This window comes from Stenella coeruleoalba (assembly GCF_951394435.1).
Source record: "Stenella coeruleoalba genome assembly, chromosome: 3".
Taxonomy (NCBI): domain Eukaryota; kingdom Metazoa; phylum Chordata; class Mammalia; order Artiodactyla; family Delphinidae; genus Stenella; species Stenella coeruleoalba.
The window spans coordinates 172,651,413-172,672,585 of record NC_137148.1 but is presented as its reverse complement, the minus strand read 5'-3'; the positions used below and the strand labels follow the sequence as shown (position 1 = coordinate 172,672,585).

Sequence of the window (21,173 nt, the reverse complement as noted above, 5' to 3'; positions counted from 1 at the left end):
AGCACTGGCTGTTGTGACAAGAGGCCACCCGTGCTGGCCCCTGGTCCAGAGCAGCCAGACCCCCGCAGCATCGGCACAGGTGGCCGCACGGCCTTGGGCGGCCAGCGCATCCATGGGTCCTGACCCCTGATGAGGACGCCTCCTGCCCCTGGGGTGAGGGCGCCTGTGGCCGCTGACCTTGAATGATGGTCTCGAGGTCTGTGCAACTCACATCTCGTGATGGTTGAGTGCCGTGGGCCTGGCCTAGAGCAGCTGGGGTGCTTAAAGGCGCTTTTGGTGCAAGGTGCTTGCAGGTGGGGGTTTGGTGTTCTTCCCTCCGTGTTCAGCCAGTTGAGGAAAGACTGGAAGGACGTGGGGCTGGGAGAGGGCAGGGGGCCATCTGACGGTGCCCACCCCAGGGACCCGTGTGACCTCAGGGTCTGTGACAGCAGGGCCGGCGCAGAGAGCCGAGCTCCTCTGTCTGGTGGATCCCGGCAGGGATCAGGGTGCCCAGGTTCCCCTGAGCTTCCGTGTTGCTCATCCTCCCAGAAAAGGTCTCTTCCAGGGTGTAGCCAGAGGCTTTGAAGGAGGTGTAGAAGTCAGAACACAAGGAAGTGAGGCTGTGAACTAGTGCATTGTTTTCTCCCTGAGGCCCGCGTAGGAAGACAGGAGCTGGAGATGGACTGGCCATCGCGTCCACCCTTCCATTTCGAAGAGTGGGTGCCTGGGGCCAGGGACGGGCGTGTCACTCACAGACACTGCACTCGGGTGGCTGCTGGGCCGTGCTCCCTGAGACCCCGCGGCCCAGTGCTGGGCTGGACCCCTCGCGCCTGTGCACGTGGTTAGCTCCCCTGGAATGTGGGTTTCCTGCCTTGTTGCGGCGTGTCAGCCTGCTCCCAGCGTGTTGGAACCGCGTATCCCTCGCTGTGTGTCTGTGTGTGAGTTTCACAGGCTTCAGCCACGTCTGCTCTTTCCTGCTCGAGATCTCTGGCTTTTCAGCTGCAGCTGCCATTCTAGGAAACCGAACTTGCCGTATGGTTACAGGTCCCAGTTGAATTCTTTTCCTTCTATTAGGAAGGAAGGAAGGCGCACTTCAATTCCCAGAGCCCTTCCAGGGCCGGGGTCGTGGGCCGGGGGGTCTCGAAGATGCAGGTGGGGAGGGGCTGCGGGGGGTGCTCCCTGCACCCCCGTATGCGTCCTTGGGTTCCCCGGGGTCCTGGCATCTCACTGGGGAGCAGCCGTCTTGCTGCCCTGCCTGTAGGGGGCGTTGGACGAGCCCTCAAGTGACAGCCCCTCCCCTGTGCAGCGCAGGCACCAGGCACAGCCCCTCACTGCAGGCGTCGGGCAGGTCATCCTCCGCGGGGCCATCCCAGGCAGCCCCCGCCCCATCTCTCAACGCCAGTGGTGACAACCACAAATGGCCCCACATACCGCTCCGGGGGTACCCCTGGGTTAGGGGGTTCCATTGAAAATTCATTCCCTTGGTGTTTGGGAGAACCTAGTCTTGTTAAAAACTCCCGACAACTCCCTCGTTAAGTATCTAACACAGGCTGCTTATATCTGTGAAAGTGTCAGAAACTTAAACAGGTGTAGTAAACAGAAGTGCTGTCGGCGTGAGGGGGGAGGTGCTGACCCTACTCTCTGCAGAGCCGGGGTGTCGGCCGTCGTCCCCTTCCACCCGACCAGCAGAGTGGGAGCCCTTTCTGCCTGAGCGTGGCCCTCAGCACCCCGGCTGTCCCCCCACCCACTCAAGTTAGGCCAAGGGGTAAACATGGAGGCCCCCCCACCCCCGGCTAGGACAGGGAAGGGGCGGCCCAGCTGTGGGGCGGTGGGACTTCATTGCATCCACGGGTTGGGGGTGAGGCGGCCTTGGTCCCGCCCGCCTCTCTACTTGGGTAGCCCTTTCCCTACCCAAGGCCTGCAGGGCACCGCTGCCCGAGGCTTTGACCCGTGAGCCGACCCCTCCGCCCTGGTCTCGAGGCCCCATGATGCCGCGCTGGTCTCGAGGCCCCATGATGCCCCTGGGACCTCTGCCCCCTCCCACGAGGCCCGGTGGCTTGTTCCGAGCTCGGCAGTGGCCAGCGGCTATCACCTGCCTCTTTCAGCTTCGAAAGCATGCAGAGGCTCTGTGACAAGTACAACCGGGCCATCGACAGCATCCACCAGCTGGTATGTGGCCTTCACCCGCCCCTCGGGCCCGCCTCCTCCTCCAGGTCCACGCTGTGCTTCAGGACCCTGTTGCCTGTCGAGTCTCCTGGGTGCTTCAACCCGGCCCCTGAGGCCCTGGGAGTGCAGAGCCTGCAGCACCCCAGGGCGTTGGACCCTGTAGTGGGTAGGAGGTGGGGAACCGCAGCCGCTGTGACGCAGACGGTTGGGACTGAGCGGCCTCATTACTTCCAAAGGGGTCCCGGGCCCTGGTGCGCCCCCCGGGGGCCATGGCAGGCGGGCGGGTGACAGGGAGCCTCCCTGGGGCTTCTCCGTCCTTCACCCACCCCCGGGCACTCTGGGCGCTGGGACAGACCAGCTAGGAGAGGGGAGCTATGCTGGGGAGCTCACACTGCTTGGGTCCAGGGGTGCACACGTGTGCACACGTATCCCTGCACGGGTACATGCATGCATGCAGGTTCATACTACACACATCCACACACAGGCTCACACACACGCTCCCGCACACATGCGTCACCATTGGGGGCAGCGGCACGGCTGGCAGGGCGGGGCCCAGGTGGACCAACTGGCGCCTCCTGTGCCGCAGTGGAAGGGCACCACGCAGCCCATGAAGCTGAACACGCGGCCGTCCACGGGGCTCCTGCGCCACATCCTGCAGCAGGTCTACAACCACTCGGTGACCGACCCCGAGAAACTCAACAACTATGAGCCCTTCTCCCCGGAGGTGTACGGGGAGACTTCCTTCGACCTGGTCGCCCAGATGATCGACGAGATCAAGATGACCGAAGACGACCTGTTTGTGGACCTGGGTAGCGGTGAGTGTGGGCCACGCCCATGTGCCCGCCGGGAGGGGTCCGGGGCAAGTGCTAGGCAGTGGGGGGGGCCCTGACCCTGCAGTCCTCAGTCAGCACACCCCTCTCCCCACCCGGCAGGCCGCAAACCAAGCCCGCCTTTCCGGTGCCCAGAAAGCTGCCCCTTCACTCCTGCTAAGCCAGCCTGAGAAGGTCCATGGGCTCCGCCCAGCCGCCAGCGCTGAGCTGCGGCTCTGCTTCTCACCCCCCCCACCCCCCCCCACCCCCGGCCTGCTCCTGCTGAGAGGAGAGCCCTGCTCCCTGTGCCCCCAGGCCTCGTGGCCGCACTCCCTCCTGCTCCCTCCCGGGCCTGGGGCTGCTCCTGGCTCTTGGCCCACAGGTGGCCCCAGGGACCACCGAGGCAGACCAGCCCCCACCTTGCTGGCGGTCCCTCCCCTCTTCCCGCACTCACCAGCCCAAGCGGCCCCTCTGCTTGCTCACGGGGTGTCCTTCTGCACAGACTCGAGACTCCTGGGGGTAGGGCCTGGCAGGCACACACGTGGCACATCGTGCTGCCTGAGTAAGCATTGGGCTGACTGGTTCCTGGTGGGACCCATGAGGTCACGGGCTGATGGGGGGCTGTCCGGCATGTTGTTGGGCGGCTCCATCAGGAACCCCCAGCACAGCCTGCTGGGGCATTTCTGCCATCCCATGTGACCTGCTCACAGACCCGAAAGTCCCGTCTCAGCCGGGCAGGGGCCCTGCAGATGGGGACGAAGATGGCTTCTTACGTGGTGTCATCATCGGTTTAAGTCCTTTTTAAGTGTATGATTCATATTTTGATAAGAATGCACGTACTTCAAAGGTCATTTCTCTAAAAGCCTGTAAAACTCCCCTAGTGTCAAAAGGCTTATGATTTCTGAGAAGCGCCAGCCTCCTCAGGCCGAACTCTCCACGCCTTCCCCCTGTCCCCTGGGAGGGACCGCTAGTCCTCTCCCCTGTTTACCCCGTGTTTCTGAATAGAGGTTTGTTTTCATCATTGGAGTACATTCTATTCAAAATGGGAAGTCAAGGGGCTCCTGACACTTTATTTAAAGTGCAACTGATCTAAGTTCAAGGAGAGACCATTTAAAAAGCTTCCTTTTGTCGTGAAGGCTAAATGCCTGCAGACTCTGCCTGCGTCCTGCTGGTGTGTGTGTGCGGTGCGGGGCTCTCCCGCCCCCTCTCTGAGCCCGCTTCAGACTCGGCTGAGGATGCGAACTGGCCATGTAGTGGAACAGTGGTGTGTCCAGGGCGGGCGGGAGCCTTCCCGAGGGGTTCCTGAGTTCCACATAGCTGGGTCTGTGTCTGGACAGTTAATGCCATGTGGGGCCGTGGACCAAGGACGGATTCTGGTTGAGGGGCTGTGGAGTGTTGTCCTTGGATGATGAAGTGAAACCCAGATGGCTGTCCCCTGGTGGCGGCTCAGCCCACGGCCTGGGGCATTTGAACACATTCTGTGACCTCGGAGAGCGCTCGGGCACCTTCGCTGAGAGCCCGTGGCCTCTGCCTGGTGACCTTGTGGCCATCACCCCAGTGGCTGGGGTGTGGCCTCTGTCACAGTGCACATCTGACACCTGCTGCTGTCTCTCTCTCTCTCTTTCTCTCTCTCTGAAGGAGTGGGCCAGGTTGTGCTGCAGGTCGCTGCGGCTACCAACTGCAAACATCACTATGGTGTCGAGAAAGCTGACATCCCGGCCAAGTACGCGGAGGTGAGCGCTTCTGGGCTCCGGGCATGGTTGCATCTGTTGCTTTTCTTTCTAACCTTGGTTTGTGGTGGCCTGTGGGGCAAGGGCGTGGCCTGTACCGGGGGTCAAGGGGAGGGGAGTTCCCCCAGCACCGTGGGGTCAGCTGGCATCACCCTTGTGCCGGCGTCTGCCTGGGGGGCGGCAGGGTCTGGGGAGAGCACACGTCTGAGCGGTGTCATCCCCACAGGAACGTGTTTAGAGTTGTGGTTCGCACGCCCGCTGACTCGGGTTCCCTGTGGTTGGGAGCCTTTGCCAGGAACCCTGGAGCGGGCGGGCGAGGGGAGGAAGGGGGATTGGGGAGCCGTGGGTGCCATCCCGGCTGCCTGGTTCCTGATGGGCTGTCTGGTTTGGCTCCCTTGCAGACCATGGACCGAGAGTTCAGGAAGTGGATGAAATGGTATGGAAAAAAGCATGCAGAATACACAGTGAGTGCCACCGCTCCATGCCCCGTGGCTGCTGGTGCAGTGCCTGCCCTGAGCCTCCGCCCCCGGGGGCGGGGGCAGCTACCCCACCCGGAGCCCCCTCCCCACCGCTTTCCACCCTCTGCCGGACACTCTCATCCTCCCTCCTGGGGGCCCTTGCAGGCGCTCAGAGAACAGAGGTGGCCCACGTGGTGTTTCTCTTCCTCAGCCCCCCAGGCACTGTCAAGGCCTCAGAGCACCGGCTCTTTCAGAGGCAGCGCCCCTCCCGGGTTGGCACGTGGGGGCGGCAGGGGGCGGGCGAGGCGGCCTCTGCCCCGTCCGCGGGCCGGCTGAGGGCATCTTTCTCCTGCTTGCCCCCCGCAGCAGCGTGGGGCCCAGCGGATGAGTCCCCCGGCTGTCCCGGTGCCGCCTGCCCCTCTGCCCCTCACTCAGCATCGCTCAGCCCGGCCTTTCGACGCCGAGGTTCCTCGGGTCTCGCTCCTGGATCCTGGACGCTCTGGCCTCTCTCTCTGCTCCTCCTACCCAGGGTGTCCGCGTCCGCATCCTCGGCTCGAGTGCGTTTCTGTGCTCAAGGCTTCATCAGTCTTTCTGCCAGGTTTCGGTTGCCTGTGGACGCACGGCCGCCATGCAGCCACCATCCCCTGGGCCGCTGCTGGGGCATCGCAGGGGGCGGGGTCCGCAACCGGATCTTCACCACACCCACCACTTCCCATCTCACGCCCCCCAGGTCACTTAGACCCCAGCTGGCTGCGACGTGGTCCTGACGCCCCCTCCTGGAGTTCCTCGCCGTGCTCGCTGCTCTCCCTGCGCCGTCCTGTGGGCAGGGTTGTGGGGCCAGAGTCGGCATCCCTGTCGCCTCAGGGACCCAGAGTGGGTCACGTAATTGTAGGTGGGAGGCGGATGGGGGCGCAGGAAAGGGGGCTCCAGGCTCTTAGAACAGCCTAGCCATTTCTCCTTTCATGGGTCGTGCCCTCGGTGTCGTGTTTAAAAAAGCCAAGCCTCAGCTCACCTAGATTTACCCTCACGGTATGGTATAGGAGTTCTGTGGCTGTGCGTTTTGCCTGTAGGTTTGTGGTTTCTTTCTGGTTACTTCTTGCGGAGGGCGTGAGGTCTGCGTCTACATTCATTTCTCCGTGTGCAGACATCCAGCTGCCCCGCCCTGTCTGCTGCAGGGCTGCCTCTCTCTGTTGAGCCGTCTTTGTTGATTCGTCCGAGGCCAGCGGCCGCTCCGCTCCGTCCCACGCTCTCCCCGTGTGCTCTCTCAGTGGCACTGCAGTGTCTTGACAGCTGTGTCTTCGTGAGAGTCAGTCCTGAACCGCGTGGCATCGGGCCTCCAGCCTCGTTCTCCTCCTTCAGTGATGTGCTGGCCACTCTGGGGGGTTTGGACTTGACTTCTGTCTGCGCCGTGCTGACATACATCCATGCCCTCATCCTGCAACCTTCCTGTAGTTACTGTGTTAGTTCCAGGGTTGTCGTCGTTTTCGTTGACTCTCTTGGATTTTCTACATAGACGATACCATCACCTTTGAACAAAGGCACTTTTATGTCTTCTTTCCCAGTCGGTACCCTTTCCTTTTCTTGTCTTATTGCATTAGCCGGGGCTTTTACTGTGGTGTTGAGGAGCAGGGATGAGAGGGCACATCCTTTTCTTGCCCCTGACCTCAGCAGGAAAGCCTCGAGCTTCTCACCATGGGTGTGATGTTAGCTTTGGGATTTTTCTGTGGACGTTCTTTCTAAAGTTGACGCGGTTCACCTCTGTTCTTATTTTAGTTCCGGAAATCTTTATTGTGAATGGGTACTGGGTTTTGTTAAAGCTGCTTTTGCATTGTGTGATTTTCCTCTTTGGCCTGTTGAGGGGACAGAGTACAAAGGCTGATGTACTTCCATGCCCGGGGCAAGTCCCGCCTGGCCCTGGGGTATAGCTCCTATTTTGTTGAGGGTATTTGCAGCCAAGAGGGATGCTGGTCTGTAGTTTTCCTTTCTCGTGATGCCTGGCTTTGGTATCAGGGTGGTGTGGCCTCGTGGTGTGAGCTCGGCTGTGCCCTCTCTGCCTCTGCTCTGCTGTTCTTGGACCAGGACTTGCACATCTACAGGCTGGGCCCAGCTCCCCTCCCCTTCTTCCTGGTGGGATTTCTTGCACGATTCTCTCCCCTCAGTGAAAAGCGAGGGGTGTATCCTCTGGCCTCCTGTGTCCCTCCTGCATCTGAAGTCCTCTGGTGTTCGTTGCTCAGGCTGACGGCAGTCAGTCCAGTTGGTTTCTGTTTCCAGGAAACTTCTTCCTGCCCAGTCCCTAGATCCACTGGCATGCTGCTAAGAGTTCCTGGATGGTTTACCATTTTCCTAAGACCTTATGACCTCCTAAAACATAGGTTTTTAAATTTAACAAGTGCCTCCTGCTTCTGGTGAGAGGGCCAAGCAGTTCAATCCCCTAGCGTAGAAGTCTGCATCGACACAGGCCCCAGGGGTGCCCCGATGGATCCGCGAGCAGCCCTCGCTGCTTTATACGGAGTGTGGTTCTAGCTGTTAGTACAATCCCCGCGACTGGAGGGAGAGGCGGGGGTGAGGCTGGTGGGCTGCCCGCCCCGGCGGGTCACCTCTCCTCCCTTCCTCCCCTCGTCACCTTTGGGCGGCAGCGCCTGGCCTGGTGGGTGTTTGGGGGTCAGTGGCACGTCAGCTGGCTCATTGGCGGGGCTCCGTGTGTGTAAACCTTCTCGCTCTTTGGCCTCGTGAGGTCCAGGGCGCTTGTCAGTTGCCCTTGCTCTGTGGCCTCGCGAGGTGGCTGTGAGCAGAACTCGGCTCAGAGGACTCTTGGTCGTGGCCTTGGCGGCCGTGTCTGGAGCGGCAGCCAGCTGTGCCTCTGGCGTCCACGTGGCCCTGCTCCAGGAGGGTGTGGCGACAGCCCCTGCCCAACGCCTGGATTTGGCAGGAGCTTGCCGGCTGGGTCTGGAAAGGTGCCCTCACTGCGGCTCTCTGTGGCTGGGAGCAGGTGCCCTGGTTGGCGGGCAGGTTCCTGCCCCTGTCACTTAGTAACTGAGGGGAACAAAGCCAGCAGGAGCCTCCGAGCCCAGTGTGTTTCCTGGCGTCTGAGCCGCCTCTTCAGTCCCTGCCCGGCCCTGGAGCCCACAGCTCTCCTCCCGTCGGAGGCCCTGGGCCCTCCCTACGCCCGGCTTCTGCCTGTGTCTGTCACACCTCTGGGCGCCCCCTCTGCCTGGCGACAGCCGGGTGACCCCGTGCTGTCGGCCCCTGGCAGTGGGCCTGGCGCACAGGTTTCCCTTGCCTGGGGCGGTGGCGGCCTCACAGAAGTGCCATGTGGGGAGGTGTCCCCGGCCAGGTCCCCAGGCAGGCAGTGGCAGCCCCTGTGCCTTTGCGGGCTGGGGTCCGTTCTCTCTTATGCCCGTGTGCGTTTCTCCACACTGGAGGTCTTGGTTATCTTGGGGCCAGTCATGGGTCCTTGGTGGGGGTGACATCTTCCTGGCACGGTTAACTCGGGCACACTGGCCCCAGCAACACAGAGCCGACTCGGCCAGTCTGTGTCAAGAGGCGAATGGCGGCGGGGCCGGGACAGTGGCCGTTTTCTTGCCTTGAACATGAGGCCACAACAGAGCAGTGGTGCTGTGGCTTGGATGGGTGAGCCCCCATGGAGAGAGAAGCCACATCAGGACGAGCCTGCGGGACCCCAGGACGCAGCAGACGTCGTCCTCACATTGTGGTTTATTCAGAGACAGGATGGAGCAAAACCAGCAGAGGGAAGAGGCGTAGGGTGGGTCCAGGGGACCAGGCGCAAGCTTCCAGACTCTATAGGAGGCGCTTCACTCCCCCAAACGAGACGTGACAGCACGAGCGAGGTGCGCACCCCAGGGAGGCTCACAAGACCCAGTGCCCGGGGGCTGTGGTCTGCTCTCTTGGCCACAGAGACCCAGCCCAGGGTTCTCACTGGGGGCCGGTCAGCCGAGACCCCAGACTCCGGGAGGAGAGCAGGTGCCCGTGTGGACCCCGTGTTTTCCCAGAGAGTGTGTGGACAGGGAACCCCCGAGGTCGGGTTCCAGACACCGAGCGCCCTTCCCAGGACACGGCCTCAGGCCTGCAGCTTGAGCATTTTCCTGTGCGGCATCGTAAGGACTTTGGACTTGGGTCAGTGCCCCGAGCCTGCCGGGCTGTGCGCAGGGAACCGTGGCAGCCTCACAAGGGGAGAGGACCCAGCGAGCAGACGCGGACGTCTGGGACGTAGACCTCCCACAGCACCCGGGTGTTTTAGGACGGCCATCTCCCTTCTGCCCTGTGGGGCTCGGCCCCTCGTGCCCCTGGGTGACTTCTGTGTGCTGGAGGGCGCCGGATGTGGCAGCTGCTCTGCCTGGGCGCCGTGGCACTCACAGGCTCCTACGCTTGGGGTCTTCCCTCCTGCCCGTCCCCAGACAGACTCAGGGGCCAGCCCTGCTGGGCGGCGCTGCCCCATCGCTGCCTGGAGGGCCTCCGGTCACCTGGTGGCTTGTGGGGTGCAGATGGGGGCCGCCAGCAGCCACCTCCACCCTCCCCCAGAGACGCTCTGTCTGTGGGGCCGCCTGTCCTGGACGTTTCCCATCAATGGAATCACACACCGTGTGTCCTTCTGTGTCTGGCTTCTCTCACTGAGCATCGTGTTCTCAGGGTCCGTCCACGTTGCAGCGAGTGTCGGGTCTTCACCCCTTTTTATAGCTGGGTGATGCTCCCATGTGTGGAGGGACCACAGGGTGTTTATCTGTTCACGTTCATGATGGACACGTGGGTTCCCACCTTTGCTGCTGCGGACGGGTGTGCAGGTTTTCCTGTGGAGGTCTGTTTTCATTTCTCTGGGGTGGACACCCAGGAGTGGGATGATAGCCTTTTTTTGAAGAATTATAAAGCCAGATTTCTTGGTTTGTTAAATGGTACAGTTCTGGGCAGTTAGGTTAATAAGGTCTGAGTTGTCTCAGGCAGACTTTGGCCTTGAGGCACAATGAGATTAGTCGGCTAACAAAGATAGTGGTCAGAGCAGTGCTGAGGGCGTAAGGACAGCCCTGCTGCCCAGGAGACAGGCGAGGTGGTGCAGGAGAGCTGAGCCCTTGCGGCGTGTGCTCTGTCCAGCACGGCCGCCTCGGGGCGCCCCCTGCTGGTCCTGCATGGGCATGGCGTGGTCTCGGCCTCCCCGCCGTCCCCTTGTGGGAGCCTGGCCCCAATGCCACCGCCCCGCTGCGGCCTCCCCACTCAGGGCCTCTGCTCATTCCATCTCTTCTTCGGGGGGCAGGCAGGGGTGGGGTGCAGAGGCGAGCGAGACCCCTGAGTGATGGGCTATCCCTCTTTTCTCCTTTCAGCTGGAGAGAGGAGATTTCCTCTCGGAGGAGTGGAGAGAGCGGATCGCCAACACGAGGTACGGCCGGGCCAGAGTGAGGCTGCGAGGGCCGCGGGGGCCTGCTGGGCAAGGCAGGATGGCACGGGGTGGCACAGCTCCCCATCCCCACCCCCCACCCCGGGTCGCTTCCCCTCCCCGGGGGTCATCCCAGCAGGCAGGGGCTGGAGAGTGCAGGGAGGGCCCGGAGAGTGCGGGGAGGGCCCGGGCTCAGTGCAGGTTCCTGCTCTCGGGCCTCCCCGGGATGGACGGTAGCACCGTGGCAAGCAGTCTCCAGGCCGACACCGCCGCGTGTCCTGAGCTTGCCGGCAGCTCTGCCTCCATGGCTCCTTCCCTTGTCCTGCCCAGGCCTGGGGCCGGGGAGCGGGCTGGACCCCGCGCTTGCGCACCTGGCGGCAGCAGTGGCAGCACCTGTGGAGCGCGAGGTGCTCGTGTGGCTCAGTGGGGGTGGCCGGGCCTTGGTGACTGCGGGGCGGGCGTGTCACTCTCTCAGCTCTCTGGCGGGGCTCGGGTCACACCATTTCCCTTCGACCTCGTGGTCTGGCCTCCCCCCCTTCTTTCTGCATGTGCTCGCTGCATGGCGCCCCGAGGCCCCACCACTGGGTTCCGTGCGGGCAGGTAGGGAGCAGGCGTCCCTCGTTCACAAAGGCCTGTCCTCGTCTCGCTCTCCTGTGAGAATGTCTCACCTGATTTGGGCACGCCGTCCCCCTTTTCTTGAGGGGACTGTGCTGACCCCGTGGGTGTCCCCATCAGATCAGATGGGGTCGGGGGACTCTGGAGCAGCTGCTGTGGGGGCCTCTCCCATGGGGGGCATCCAGCAGCTGTGGCCTGGCAAGGAAGAGCTCGCCCAGAGCACCGCGAGGCCCCAAGGCCGGGCTCTGCCAGGGCCCCCAGACGGTTGTCCCAGACGGCGAGCGCCCTAGGCGCTTTGCTTCCTGTTGGAGGCGTCCCCGCCCTGATGAGCTCCTCTGCGCTCAGGGGTCTTCATCCTGGCTTCTGCGGGCCTCAGGGAGCTTCCTTGTTTCTTCTCGGGTGACTCTAGTTCGGGCAGCCCAGGGTCTGTCCTGGCTTACCCCCTCTACCCACCTTGGCCACCTTGAGGCCCTGGCGTGCAGCCTCCCCAGGCTCCGTCCCAGAGCAGGGACCCCTCCAGGCCGGCCCCACTCCCTGTCGGAGCCTCCCCAGCTTGCCGCTCTCATCAGGGCTCTGCCCATCGGCCCCAACCTGAACCGCGCCGCACCTGGGTTTCTTTCCAAGCAGTCGGCAGCGAGAGAGCTTGGCTTACACCTTCAGTGCTTCTCCTACTGCCCGTGGCCATCCTCACCCCGGTCAGATCTTCCGTTACTGTCCTAGTCCCGAGATTCCAGTCAAGTGGCGTGGAATGGCAGACAGCATGCTGCTGCCCATCACGTGCAGATGGGGAAGGGATCCCTGGTGGGGGTCCTCCGTGGGGGCAGGAGCCGGTGGGCAGAGGAGGGGACAGGTTGGGGGCCTGTGCAGGCAGCAGCCTCCCACCACCCGGTGGGCGTCTTCAGGCAGCGCTTCTTCGGGCCGTCGGGTGCCAGAGAACGTTTGAGAAATGGGAGAGGATGGGCCAGGCCCTGCCTCAGAAGAACTTGGCGCTGGGCCCCCGGGTGGTAGTGCAGCTTGATGGGTCTGTGCTGCTTTCCTGCCCGGGTGTTCTCGCACCTCTCTGCCCAGGTGGCGCTCGAGCTGCCCGCTTTCCAACCCCGGGGCACCGGAGGGGCAGGCGGGGCAGCCCGTTGCCCTGGGCCTGTGTCCGTGCACGCCTTCCCAAGGAAGCCAGGGGGCTGCTTGTCGCGGTGTCTGTGTTCACGGCACCCAGGGTGGCAGTCACAGCCTCTGGGCCCTGGCACCCGTCCCCAGGCTGGGCGGAGGTGGTGCGGGCAGAGGCGGTAGGCGGCGTAGGCGCGGCGGCTCTGTGTGTGTGTGCAAGTAGAACCTCCTTTCACTCAACTGGAATATTATTTTGCAGTGTTATATTTGTGAATAACTTTGCCTTTGGTCCTGAGGTGGATCACCAGCTGAAGGAGCGGTTCGCAAACATGAAGGAAGGTAACGGACTCCCCCCCACCCCCCACCCCCACCCCGTGCATCCCGCGTCTGCGCCTGCTCGGGGCTCTGCAGCTGTGGCCCTGATCACAGGTGGTGGGGTCCGGACTGCCGTTGGGATCGGCCCTGGTGGGAAGGCCTCAGGCAGCGGGTCCCGTCCATGGTGGTTCTCACCGTCACCTAGGTTGTGGGAGGGTGCCTCACAGCTCAGCGTGTGTGGTGGAATAGACCCGACGCCTCCCCCGCTCAGGCCCCAGCTTGCAGCTGCCGGAAGGACTGGGGCGGGGGCCAGATTAGCAGGGGAGCTGCAGGCTGTCTGGTTCGTTCGGTTGTGGAGACAGGGAGTGACTTCTTAGTTCAAGGACGTCCTGCCTTCTAAAGGATTCTTCACGGTGTATGGGAAACTGAAACTTGATTGGGTGTCCCCACGCGATCTGGAACCCTAACTTGGGGGCGCTGAGGGCACGGGGGTTCCCCTGGCCAGCCCCTGCGGCCTTTGCTGGTCGGGTCTTTCCCGTACTTGGACCCGGGCTGCCTGGCTAGCGCCGCTCCCGCTGCTTCCCCTTCCCCCTCACACTCGGTCCCCAGGCCAGTCGAGACCCGGACGCCGGAGGGGACCTCACCCTTCTTGTGTCCAAGTAGGAGGGGCGTGTTCTCCCGTGCTTATGAAAGCGTTTAGACTCACAGGTTACCTTGGGCGACGGGAGCTCCTGGTGTCTGAGCAGACTCTCCTCTCCTCAGGAACGGGGGCAGGGGTTGTTAGGTCTTCTTGTGTCCCGAGCTCCTCCCTCTGGCGTGGTGAGCCTGAGCAGGGTGGTCCCCAAGTGAGATCACTCCAGGCCACTGAAGGTGCAGGGAGGGAGCTGCGTCGAGGTCTTGGCTTAGCCACCAGAGTGGGTTGCGCCTGCCCAGGCCCAGCAGCACACATGAGGTGTCCCTCAGCTGTGCTTGGGGCATCCTCGTGCACATGGAGCATCAGACCGATGCAGACACCTGGGTGGGAGCCTTCTACACAGCTGGGAGCTGACCAGTTTCTTTGAACCTAGTTTGTGTTCTCGTGCCCGCCCCTGGGTCCCGTGGTGAGTTGCGCTTAGGCTCAGAGTGGGAGAGCAGGTCCGGTGTGTTCCAGGAAGAGGAGACGGAGGAGTGGCTGCTTCTTCAGGCCGTCCTCCCCAGTCCGCCTCCCTCAGAAAGCTGGGCACTTTCTGTCCCAGCACCATCGATGGTCCTGACAAGCAGGGCAGCAGTGGGGGACCCATGCAGGGCCCACATTTCCCCTTGTCCTGTGCCCTCGCGCCTGCTTCTCACCTGCTGCTTTGTTTCTTCCCCGTGGGGAGGCCGGTAGCTTCCCATGTGTGGTGAACACTCAGGATGACGGCGGCTCCGTCTGTGCCCTGTGACGCGCTCTGCTCCAGGAGCGTGGTGGTCATCCCACCGCTGGTGGAGTCGCGGGCTTCTTCCCCTGGACGTCCAGTCGCACACGGCCGGGCTCTGGTCCTCGGCCGGGGGCTGTCGCCACCCGTGTGAGAACTCCAGCCTCGGGTGCCCATCCTTCTCGGGGTCCTCCTGGCAGGGCGGGACCAGTCTCCCGGGCCCCCCGTGGGCTATGACCTCAGCGTGAGGTCGGATATGCTGCCCCACATGCCCACGGCCCCGCTGGGCTCTGCCCGCTCCCTTTCCTGGGGCCTGGCCGGGGATGCAGCCCTGACAGTGTGTCCCCATGCTTCTCCAGTCGTGACATGAGATGGCAGGAGTCACCTGTCCTGCAGGGAGGTCTCCAGAAAGCGTCTTCATCCTTGGGCTCATGAGGGTGGCTTCTCCGGCCGCTGCTGCTGCCCCGATTCCCACGTCAGGTCTTCCCTGACGTGCCGCAGGAGCCCCGGCAGGGCAGATGTGCTGCGCTCTGTCCTGCCCGCCCCCCCACTGCTCCCTGTCCCCGCAGCTGCGGGGAGGCCCCCGTGCCATCCTGATCTCTGTGGCCGGGAGACAGAAACGGGGTGTGTCCCCCAAGTTTTGTTATGAAACATTTCAAGCAAACAGGAGAGGGGAAAGGATCACCCAGCATGGACACAGAGAGTTTCCAGCTGCCCTCAGCACCGCCGGCTGCGTGTGTGTTTGCGTGTGTGCGTGTGCAGGTGAGCATGAGCCTGAGCGTGTGGCAGGGTCACTCCTGATGGTTTTGTGGGAACGAGCGCCCTGCCCGGGCCCCTCTCCTGAGCACTCGGCGCCCATCCCCGCGCCCCACCCAGGAGAGGAGCGTGGATTCCTGCTCTGCCAGCTGCCACAGGCACCTCTTGGGCTGTGCAGTCCCGACTCTCTAGCCTTAGGGCCTCGGGTCGTGGCCCCTCCATCTTTGTGGACGCGGCCCGCTGGGCATCGGGCCTCGTTGTCCCGTGGGATGTCGCCCGTTCTTCACTCATCCCTCGTGGTCATCTTGACCTTGCCCTCTGTACCCCGTGTCCCACCTGAGTGCCTGGGTGTTGCACGCGGCCGGCTCGGGGCCCCTGGTGACATGCCCACAGAAGTCCCCTCAGGTTACCTGTTGTCCCGGAAGCCTTGCAGGGGACACATTCCTAATTTGAGCGTCCTCCCTTCGACACTCTTCAGGTGCGCCCAGGGGACCCCCTCAGCCTCTGGCTGCTGTGACTTTGCTGTCACAACCGGCCGACTGCCCAAACTCGCCCCTGGCCAGCCCGGGACCTGGCATCGCCGCCTCCTCGGGGTGGGGGGCGCCCAGAGGCCAGGCTGGGGCTCGGGGAGCCGTGAGCGCATGCGCGAGCAGAGGGCTCATCCTGACTGCTTCAGTTTACTCACCACGCGTTTTCTTTGACTTCTATATTTGGTTCTGTATTTCCTACGCTGGAACGTTCTGGTGTATTACGTTTCCTGACAGTGTTTCATACAGGATGGGGGAAGCGTCTGTAACCTGAGGGTGACATCATCAATCATGGTGATCTCACTGCAGGAGGCTGCGAGTCCTTGTGGTTCTTTTCCCTACAATGACTGCACACGTGCCGGGAGTTAATTGGAAAAACTTTTCTGTGCAGCTGTTCCCGACCTGACCCTTCCGCATTCTGTCTGTGTGGGGTTAGGGCCCGGTTCTGCCTTAGGTTCTGTCTGTTCCTGTGGATTAGGACCCAGTTCTCCCTCAGGTTCTGTTTGTGTGGAGTCTGGGCCCGTTCTCTCTGAGGTCCTGTTTCCCTGGAGTCGGGCCTCGTCCTGCCTCAGGTTCTGTCTGTGTGTGTGGATCAAGACCTGGTTCTCCCTCAGGTTCTGTTGGTTCTGTGTTAGGGCCTGGTCCAGCCTTAGGTTCTGTCTGTGTGTCCGGACCCGGTTCTCCCTCAGGTTCTGTCTGTCTCTGGGGTCAGGGCTGGTTCTGGTCCAGGCCTGGTGTGGGTGTGGCGCATCTAGACAGCGCAGAAGTTGTAGAGGGGGTGCCCAGTGGGCCCCACGACGAGACCCAGGGGACTGTGAGGCCCTGAGCACGTTTTGCAGGAAAGCAAATCGTGAGATGGGTCGGAGCCCTCAGGCGCCGCTTTCTTTGCTTTTAGCTGTGAGGTTAGCTCAGGACTCCCAGTCCCTCGGCTTTTCTGTGTTCAGAGGGCTGGTTTCTCTGGATGCTTTCGCATCCTGGTGCTCTAAGCTTCACCAGGCTCTTGCTCGTATCGCGCACTGGTGTCCCCACGGCCAGCACTGATCCCTCTCTGTGTTTTAGGTGGCAGAATCGTGTCCTCGAAGCCCTTTGCACCTCTGAACTTCAGAATAAACAGTAGAAACTTGAGTGGTAAGAGCTCTCGTGTTGCCGAGTTCTTAACACATGTAATTATGAGCACCTGCCGTGGGTTAAAGCAGGGTCACCCGCCAGCAGTGGTGACGGCGGGGGGCGTCCCGGGTGCTGTGGGATGTGGAGCGGTGGCCGCACTCACTCCATGAGGGAGGCCCCCAGTTGTGACAACCCCAGACATCCCCAGACATGGCCCTGGGCAGGACTGTGGTGCCGGGACCCAAGGGAGCAGTGACAAGGACAAGCAGCAGTGTGTGCGAGCCCGCGGGGTGGCAGGACCCTCAGGCGCTGGGCATCCTTGCGGCTGCTTGGTTGCCACATTGGCCCCCACGGGCCTTTGGAGCCCGCCCTGTGGGCTTATCGCCCTTGTCCTTGGCCAGGTGCCTGGGTGTGGGGAGGGCCGTGGGCACCTCCCCAGCTGGCAGTTGGGACACGCCTGGGACCTGAGCCCCGCCATACCCCTCCCCCTGGTGCCCTGGCAACCCCTGACCCCTGCGCCCTTTTGTGCGCAGACATCGGCACCATCATGCGCGTCGTGGAGCTGTCGCCTCTAAAAGGCTCGGTGTCGTGGACGGGGAAGCCGGTGTCTTATTACCTGCACACCATCGACCGCACCATAGTGAGTGGCACCCCTTCCTCCCCGACCCGCCTCTCAGCGCTCACCGCGCCCGTCACTGCCTGACGTTGGTGGGTCTGGGGTGTGGCTCTTGTCCTGACAGGGTTTTCCATTGCTAATGAGACGTTTTCTTTTCCTTTTCCATTTTTAGCTTGAAAACTATTTTTCTAGTCTGAAAAATCCAAAACTCAGGGTAAGTTTGTGTATTTGTCCTTGATCTCTAAGCTGACCAGGGCCCGAGGCATCCCGAGTAGCCGGGCGTGGGCCTGGGCGCTGGGGCCCCCTGGCTGCAGCGGCCACGTCTTGAGCAGCTGCACCCTGGCCACGTTTCTTGAGAGATTTGGGGGGAGATAGGTTGGAGTTACAGCCTTTCAAAATGTCCCGCGGCCTCGTGCTCATCACTTTGTCTCTGAACCTCGTGGGACGTCTGTCCCAGTGACTTTCTCTTTGGAGGCTCAGACAAGCACGTGAGCCTTGAAGGAGCCCCCCGCCCAGGCCCTTCCTGCCGTACTAGGGCCTCTGGGTCAGGGCATGGTGATGGCCACCCCCACCTGGAGACAGAGGACGGCCTTGAGGGTGGCCCTGTCCTCCCTCCTGTTGCCGTGGGTGTCCCGCAGCCCTCGCCTGTGGACAGCGTGCCCCTCGGTGGGGAAGTGGTTGTGGGGACCTTGGGACCACCCGCCGCGGGGGTGGCCAGGCCAGGCCGTCCGGGGGCCCACTGGGTTCCCAGCAGAGACTGGGTGTGGGGTGTGTGTACCTCGCTTTCCCCCAGGGCCAGGGCTGCAGGGCCCCTGCAGGCAGGAGGGTCTCCGCGGTGCCCACGGTTCAGAGGACGAGCCCCCCGCTTACTCCCCAGGAGGAACAAGAGGCAGCTCGGCGCCGGCAGCAGCGGGAGAACAAGAGCAACACGACCACCCCCACCAAGGTGCCCGAGAGCAAGACGGCCATGCCCGCCGACACCCCCATGGTGAGCGCCCCGCCCCCGGCCAGATGGGGCGGCCCCGGTCTCGGAGGAGGGAGCCAGGCTGCCCCCGGGAGCCCACATCGCCAGCTGGTCCCTCATGTGGTCTTCCGCTAGGACTCTGGTGCTGAGGAAGAGAAAGCCGGGGCGACCACTGTCAAGAAGCCATCTCCCTCCAAGGCCCGGAAGAAGAAGCTGAACAAGAAGGGCCGGAAGATGGCCGGCCGGAAGCGCGGACGTCCCAAGAAGATGAGCACCGCCAACCCCGAGCGCAAGCCCAAGAAGACCCAGAGCGCACTGGACCTGCTGCACGCCCAGACTGTGTCGCGGGCGGCGTCACCCTCGCCGCAGGGTGAGTGCCTCCTCGCCCCCGCCCCGCTGTGCTCTGGGGTCCCGGGGAGCCTCACTGCTGTCCCTTTTCCTGCTGGCCTGGGCAGAAGCCACTGCGACAGCGTCTGTGCTGAGTACTCGGAGATGGGGGTGGGGGGGCTCCAGCTCCAGAGCCTCCCGAGGGCTCTCCAGGGGTCCCGTGCAGAAGCCCCGCTCAGGCAGGGCGAAGTGCCGTGGTTTGGGGTCTGGTGGCGGCTTGGCTGGGCAGCTGGGGCATCGCGCAGGGCCTGGCGTCTAGAGAGCGTGACCCGCTGTCTCCCCGCAGGCGCCCCCTACCAGCTACCTCCCAGCACGCAGCGACGGCCCCCTGAGCAGCTGCTGCTGGCGCCCGCCCCGCCTGCCCTACACCGGCTGCTAGGTGAGCCGCCCCAGGGGGGCGCGGGGGGAGGCCGGGCGGACGGGGTGGCTTGTTCGCAGACCCCCTGGGAAACCCACGCTGCATGGCCAAGCGCACCACCCCCAGGGCTCAGGCTCAGTCCTGCCAGGGCACGCCTGGGCTTCGGGGTCAGCGGGGCCCGTGCGGCAGTCTGAGGCTGCAGTCCTGCCCCAGGGGAAGTGAGGCCACATCTGGGGGCATCATCACAACTGGAGGGGTGGCTCCTGGCGTCAAGAAGGTGGAGGCCAGGGATGCTGTTCCACCACCCACGGTGCCCAGGGTGCCCCGCAGAGAAGGACCCAGCCCCGTGTCTGCAGTGTCAGGGAGACCTGTCCGGGATGAGCCCGGTGCCCCGAGGGAGCAGGGCCCTGTCCTGCCGAGTCGAGCTCGTGCTCACGTGGCTGGGCTGCCTTGAGATGCCTCGTCCCTTCAGAAAGTGGATGAAGGAAACTCCTGTACAATTTTCTCAATTCAACATTGGTAGCATATGTTTACCGAGAAGACCAGCAGACTGGCTGACCACAACCCATGTGTCCTTGGGGAGAACGAAAACGCGGGCTGGGGATGGCAGGAGCTGTGAGGGTCCCCACGTGGGCACGAGCCCCACGTGGCGGCAGGACATGCTGAGGCAGTGTGGGGACACGGGCCCCGGCACGACAATGGCACCATGCGACCCCAGCACCGCTCGGGCCCTGGGAAACCTGCGCGTCGTTCCCGAACTCCACCCACCCCCGCCTCGAGCCTCAGCTGGAGGGTTTCTGAGTTAAAACCTTGTCTTGGCTCCCCTCGTAGAATCCTTCAAGATTCAGTACCTACAGTTCCTGGCGTACACAAAGACCCCTCAGTACAAGGCCAACCTGCAGCAGCTGCTGGACCAGGAGAAGGTGAGCCGCACGTGGTGCTGCCAGACCCAGCTGCCCTTACCTACGGGGTCCGATGGCCCCGGGGCCGCGGCTGGCCGGGCCCTGCTGCCCCGTTTGAGGCGTCCTCGTCTGGGGACAGTGTGCCCTGCAGCCTCGGTGGCGGAGCTGGGGTGGGGGGCTGTGAGGTGCGGCCGCCCTCATGCGGGCCTGGTGCGGGCACCCCAGCTTTCCTGAGGGCGGGAAGCGTCAGGCTCTGTGGCTCCTGGTAATGTGGTGCTACGTTCCGGGGTGAGGCCCGGATGGGGGTCTGGCCAACCTCCTCACGGGTGCGTGTCTGCCACCGTGTCCGCCAGGCGGGCTGCAAGTCGGGCGGGGTGCCCGTCCCGGGGGCCTCACGCTCATGGCCCTGCCCCGCAGGAGAAGAACGCCCGGTTGCTGGGCGCCGTGCAGCAGCTGTTCGGCCACTGCCAAGCTCAGAAGGAGGAGATCAAGAGGCTTTTCCAGCAGAAACTGGATGAGGTAGGCGCCCTGCCCTGGCCACCCTGAGGCCACGCAGACGGCCCTGGTGCGGGATGGAGGGCAGGCAGGCCCAGGGCCCAGCCGGACGTCTGGCCAAGATCCAGAGGGACTGGTGCCCTCCTGGTGCTCTTCACCTTGAGTCTCCCTGATGGAGAGGCCCGGAGGTGGTCAGAGGGAGGCTTCCTGCCTCGCGATGCCCCTGGCCCCCGTGAGAGCCCCCCTTTGCCGCCGTTTGTCCTCAGCTGGGAGTGAAGGCGCTGACCTACAACGACCTGATCCAAGCGCAGAAGGAGATCTCAGCTCACAACCAGCAGCTGAGAGAGCAGACGGAGCAGCTGGAGAAGGGCAACCGGGAGCTGAGGAGCCAGAGCCTGCGGCTGGTGCGCTGGCGGGACTGGCGGTCTGCCCGAGGCGGGGCCCCCCAGGCCGGGCCGGGTCTCGGGATGGAGAGATGACCGAGGGCAGCCCCCGAGTCTGCGGCAGTGGGTCCTGGCAGCCCCCCGCCCCCCGTCCCCGTCCTCCCTCAGGATCCTCGTGGGGCGTCCAGGGGCCTCCGACGCCTCACGGCTGCCCACCCATCCCCACAGCTCAAGGCACGGTGCGAGGAGCTGAAGCTGGACTGGTCCACGCTGTCCCTTGAGGGCCTGCTGAAGGAGAAGCAGGCCCTGAAGAGCCAGATCTCGGAGAAGCAGAGGCACTGCCTGGAGCTGCAGGTAGGAAGCCTGTCGGAGGCGGGGGGGGGCTCCGGGCTTCAGCTGGGGCGCCGGGACCAGCGTCCTAGGCCCAGTCCCCGCCGCACCGCCCGGGCTTGCGAGCGCCTTGTTTCTGAGGCCGCCGGTGGCGGCCCTCGCTTGCACCATGAGAGCGGCTCATACTGACGAGGTGAGCAGAGGATGGTGTAGGAAGGAAGGACGGACAGATCAGCACGCAGGTGCGGGCTTTCCGGAAGCCCGTCTGCAGGCCAAGGCCTCCCACCACTTTGCGTCTCCCCAGCGAGGTTTCGTGATTTACGTGAAGCTTTCGCTGTTGCCCGGCCCTGGGGGCTCTTTCAGGGATGGGTTACTGCAGAATGGCACTGCAGTGA

General features: G+C 63.5%; 1 protein-coding gene across 1 annotated transcript in view; it reads left to right on the top strand.

Moving 5' to 3' along the window:
• The window catches only part of DOT1L (DOT1 like histone lysine methyltransferase), a 55,807-nt gene that overhangs the window by 22,586 nt on the left and 12,048 nt on the right, over positions 1-21,173 (top strand). The window contains exons 4-19 of the mRNA XM_079915951.1: positions 2,085-2,148; positions 2,732-2,960; positions 4,593-4,687; positions 5,086-5,148; positions 10,473-10,528; positions 12,504-12,583; positions 16,296-16,364; positions 16,877-16,983; positions 17,132-17,173; positions 17,837-17,947; positions 18,059-18,293; positions 18,597-18,689; positions 19,500-19,591; positions 19,988-20,089; positions 20,332-20,469; positions 20,677-20,802. Coding sequence (XP_079772077.1) covers positions 2,085-2,148; positions 2,732-2,960; positions 4,593-4,687; positions 5,086-5,148; positions 10,473-10,528; positions 12,504-12,583; positions 16,296-16,364; positions 16,877-16,983; positions 17,132-17,173; positions 17,837-17,947; positions 18,059-18,293; positions 18,597-18,689; positions 19,500-19,591; positions 19,988-20,089; positions 20,332-20,469; positions 20,677-20,802 — 1,702 coding nt within the window. The remainder of the gene's footprint in view (positions 1-2,084; positions 2,149-2,731; positions 2,961-4,592; positions 4,688-5,085; positions 5,149-10,472; positions 10,529-12,503; positions 12,584-16,295; positions 16,365-16,876; positions 16,984-17,131; positions 17,174-17,836; positions 17,948-18,058; positions 18,294-18,596; positions 18,690-19,499; positions 19,592-19,987; positions 20,090-20,331; positions 20,470-20,676; positions 20,803-21,173) is intronic.